This window comes from Numida meleagris, chromosome 24 (assembly GCF_002078875.1).
Source record: "Numida meleagris isolate 19003 breed g44 Domestic line chromosome 24, NumMel1.0, whole genome shotgun sequence".
NCBI classification, from domain to species: domain Eukaryota; kingdom Metazoa; phylum Chordata; class Aves; order Galliformes; family Numididae; genus Numida; species Numida meleagris.
The window spans coordinates 1,047,672-1,051,071 of record NC_034432.1 but is presented as its reverse complement, the minus strand read 5'-3'; the positions used below and the strand labels follow the sequence as shown (position 1 = coordinate 1,051,071).

At 66.9% G+C, this 3,400-nt stretch overlaps 2 protein-coding genes across 3 annotated transcripts in view; both read right to left on the bottom strand.

The window, feature by feature from the left end:
* LOC110388003 (feather keratin 2-like) overlaps positions 1-3,400 on the bottom strand; it is a 906,242-nt gene that overhangs the window by 160,723 nt on the left and 742,119 nt on the right. The gene's annotated exons all lie outside the window — the stretch shown is intronic.
* LOC110388012 (protein S100-A4-like) lies at positions 491-2,799 on the bottom strand. 2 transcript variants are annotated; one of them, XM_021376804.1, is made up of 3 exons: positions 2,669-2,799; positions 1,127-1,273; positions 491-706 (listed from the first exon to the last, which is right to left on the bottom strand). In XM_021376804.1, the coding sequence occupies exons 2-3, from the start codon at positions 1,268-1,270 to the stop codon at positions 548-550; spliced, it is 303 nt and encodes a 100-aa protein (XP_021232479.1). In that variant the 5' UTR covers positions 1,271-1,273; positions 2,669-2,799; the 3' UTR covers positions 491-547. The 2 variants fall into 2 exon arrangements, with proteins under 2 accessions (XP_021232479.1, XP_021232478.1); XM_021376803.1 differs by lacking the exon at positions 2,669-2,799 and adding an exon at positions 1,388-2,643.

The window sequence follows — 3,400 nt, the reverse complement described above, 5'->3', positions numbered from 1 at the left end:
GGGTGGTGGTGGCAGACCGGCCCTGCCCACCCGTAGTCACTGCACTGCGTGTACTGGGAGCTGCCTGCAGCAAAATGGGGTTGGGGGGCCACCTCGTGCCCCCCAGGGTGGGCCCATCCCCAGCTCCAGGGGCTGAGGGTCCCTCTGGGCACTCAGCAATGTTTCCTACCCCCCCCCCGACCCCTCCCTGCACGGGCACACTGTGCAGGTTTGGCTTTGCTCCTTGCACGGACAGTGCGTGTTCCTGCCTGGTTCCTCGCTTCCATGCCTCACACCGAGCTGGGGGGGGGGGGGAGGGCTCTGTGTTCTGAGCTCAGTGTGCCCCAGACCCCTCCCTAGGGACAGCGGTGACATTTTGCTGGGGAGAAGGGAGGGGATAACTCAGCGCTGCGCACAGGGGCAGCTCCGAGCCTTTTCCAAAAGCGCCTCCGGGGGCCGCAGGGTGGAAAATCCCACAGAGGGGACAGACAGGCAGACAGACAGACAGAGGTGTGAGTCACACGCGAGGCGCTGGGAGGACTTTATTGCGCGGCGCAGTCCAGCGGGGTCACTTCTTGCGGAGCCGCTGGGCATCGCGGAAGAACTCGTCGTAGCCCATGGCCACGCAGGCCAGGAAGCAGGCGTACTCCTTGAAATCCACCTCGCTGTCCTTGTCGTGGTCCAGGTCGTTCATCAGCCTCCGGAACTCACCCTCATCCATCTGCTTCTGCATGGGAGGGGGTGGGGGGTTCAGCAGGTTTGGGGGTCTGGAAGGCGGCATCTTGCAGAGATGGATGGAAGCCCCTGGCTCCCTCGGTCCTTAGGGTGGGAGGAGGGTTTTTCCTCTTTGTCCCCCCAAAAGGAGGTGGCATTTAGGGGGCTCTCTGGGCACTGGGGCTGCGCAGATGCTTGGTTCATGATTTGTTCGTAGATTTTGCCCGTCCCACCCCCAACCTCACTCAAACCACAGCCGGAAAGAGAAGGGGGAAAAAAAAGGGAGAGAAGAAAGCTGATGTCATCCCGACACCCTGCAGGTCTGTGCCTGTCCAGCTCCAGGCGCAGGGTCCATCCTTTGGGTGGGCTATGGGGCAGCATGCATCCCCCCCACCCCCCCACCCCGGCCACGCTCACCCCATGTGCAACTTACGGTGCCGAATGCGGGCAGCTCCCTGGTGAGCAGCTCCTTCAGCTCCGCTTTGCTCAGCTTGAACTTGTCCCCCTCCTTCCCCGAGTACTTGTGGAAGGTGGAGACCATCACGGCCAGCGCCTGCTCCAGGGGGCACGCCATCATCGCCTGCGTGGGGACACAGCGGGGTGACCCACCCGGATGGATGCGTGCCTTTCGGGGTGCAGAAGCCTCACCCCAGATTGCAGCTGTGGGGTAAATCCGGGGCCGAAAGGGACTCACCGGTGTTAATGCCGAGCAGGGACAGCGGGAGCTGGGGTGTGGGTGCCACTGTCACCGTGTGCTGGTGTTTATAGCCCGGCTGGGGGACGCAGCCCCTTGCCCCCGGGTGTTCCCAGCCCCGGGTTTCGCCCGCGCCCCATTTTTGCTCACTGAGCTGTGTGATGGTATTAGCGGGAGGTGGGGGGGCTGGGGGTGAGCATGGGGATGGGGCAGAAATCAGGCAGCAGCCCCTGCTCCCTGCTCAGCCACCGCACTCACGGTGCTGGCGGTGGTACCAGTGTCCCCAGCACCAACCAGTGCCCAGGGATGGGTGTCAGTGGCAGCAGTCATTGCAGAGTGAGCTGAGACAGAGTGAGATGCACAGCACGGGTGGGCATTGATGGCAGCAGGTGCTTTGGGCACATGGGGAGCATGTTGCGGGGGGGAGGGCGGGGGGGTTCGAGCCCACTCCCAGCCCCAAAGCTGTGCTGGGAGTGGGGAAACATGCTGGCTGGGGGGCAGCCCTGTTGTCCCCGTGCTTGCACACGGATTGCTGGCACTTGTCATCCTCATGCCCAAGTGCTGGTGAGGGTGACGGTTGTGGCAGCCCGCACACGGGGCCCCTCCGTGGGTCTGGGTGCAGGGATGGGGGTGGCCAAGCTCAGGTGGTGTTCCTCCCCCCCACCCCCCTCCCAGCCCCCCTCGCAGAGTTGGGTGGGTGGCCAGGGAGGTACGTGGGGACGGCAGCTTTGGGGCACTTCTTGGCATCTCACAGATCTTTGGGGCTGTGTTTATGATGGCGGTGTTCGTCCTCGGGGTGGGGGGGGGTCCCACGGACAGACCCAGGAGGACAGAACCCCTCCCCCCCCGGTCCTGATGCCCCCTCCCCCACACTGGCACCTCGCCGTGCAGAGGTGCTGAGCTGGGGACGGGGCGCTGCGGTTCTGCATGACGAGGGGGGTGCACAGTTTTCCCCCCCCCAACCCCCGACCCCTCCTGCCTCAGAGCGGGAGCAGCGGACACGGGGTGCGCAGAGCTGATCCCCGCGGGGACGCAAGGGATGGGGGGCACCGTCCCCGCACTGGGCCCGGGGGAGGGGGCATCCCATGGCCCCTCCGCAGCGGGAAGGAGGCGTGGGGTTCCCCGCACCCCCGAGGCGGCGGCTCCCGATCCCGCACAGCGGCGGCGCTGCGCCCGGCCCGGAGCAGCGCGGTGAGTCACGGCCCCGCCGGGATTCCTGCGCTCTGACTCAGCGCACGCGGCTCCCACGGATCCCCGCCCCCCCCCGCTCCCAAAACCCACCGGGATCCCCGGAGCAAAGAGGGGGGGCTGCGTCGCAATGGGGCGGAGCGAGGAGGATTGGGGCTGGGTGGGTTCTCCCCCGCCCCGAGGTGTTGCCACCCCCTGTGCTGGGGGACGCGGGATGTCCCCGTGGAAGCTGGTGGGGGGGAGGGGGGCACCGCGGCGCTCCCTGGAGCCGAATCCCACCCGGGGGAAAGTCCCCGCTCCCCTTGGGGTGCTCCTACGTGGGGCTGCGGGGTGGGGTCCCTTTAGGACCCGCGTGGGGACTCTCGGCCGGGACGCCCCGTGGCTGCGCCCCACGGACGCGGGCAGTGGTGACACCTCGTGGTGACATGCTGAGCGTCATCGGGCGACGGGGGACAGGGCGGACCGCCCCCACACACACCACCACCACCACCACCTCAGTGCCCCCATCCCCACAGCATTCACCATCCTCGCCGTGACCCCGCTGCTCCTCCAAACTTTATTGCTGCAATAAATAACCCGCGGTCGTGCCCAGGAGCTCCCAGCCCCAGGGGTGGGCAGGGCAGACCTTCACCAGCCCCGATGGGGGGGTGGGATGGGGGGTACCCCATGGAGGCTCCAACGCTTTGAGGAGGAGAGGGTGCTCCGGGGGCACAGGGGGTGCTGGTTGGGGCGGGCTGAGAATGGGAAGTGTTGGTGTCCTGGGTGAGGGGGAAGCCTTTCCATGCGCTTCCAGCCCAGCTCTGCGGTGTGTGTGGGGGGGGGGGG

Bases quoted from the DNA above. Each gene is read 5' to 3' on its own strand.
- LOC110388012 (XM_021376804.1), bottom strand. From the start codon at position 1,270: ATGATGGCGTGCCCCCTGGAGCAGGCGCTGGCCGTGATGGTCTCCACC. The intron at 707-1,126 runs GTAAGTTGCACA...CCTCCCATGCAG, and splicing joins AGCTGCCCGCATTCGGCACC to AAGCAGATGGATGAGGGTGA.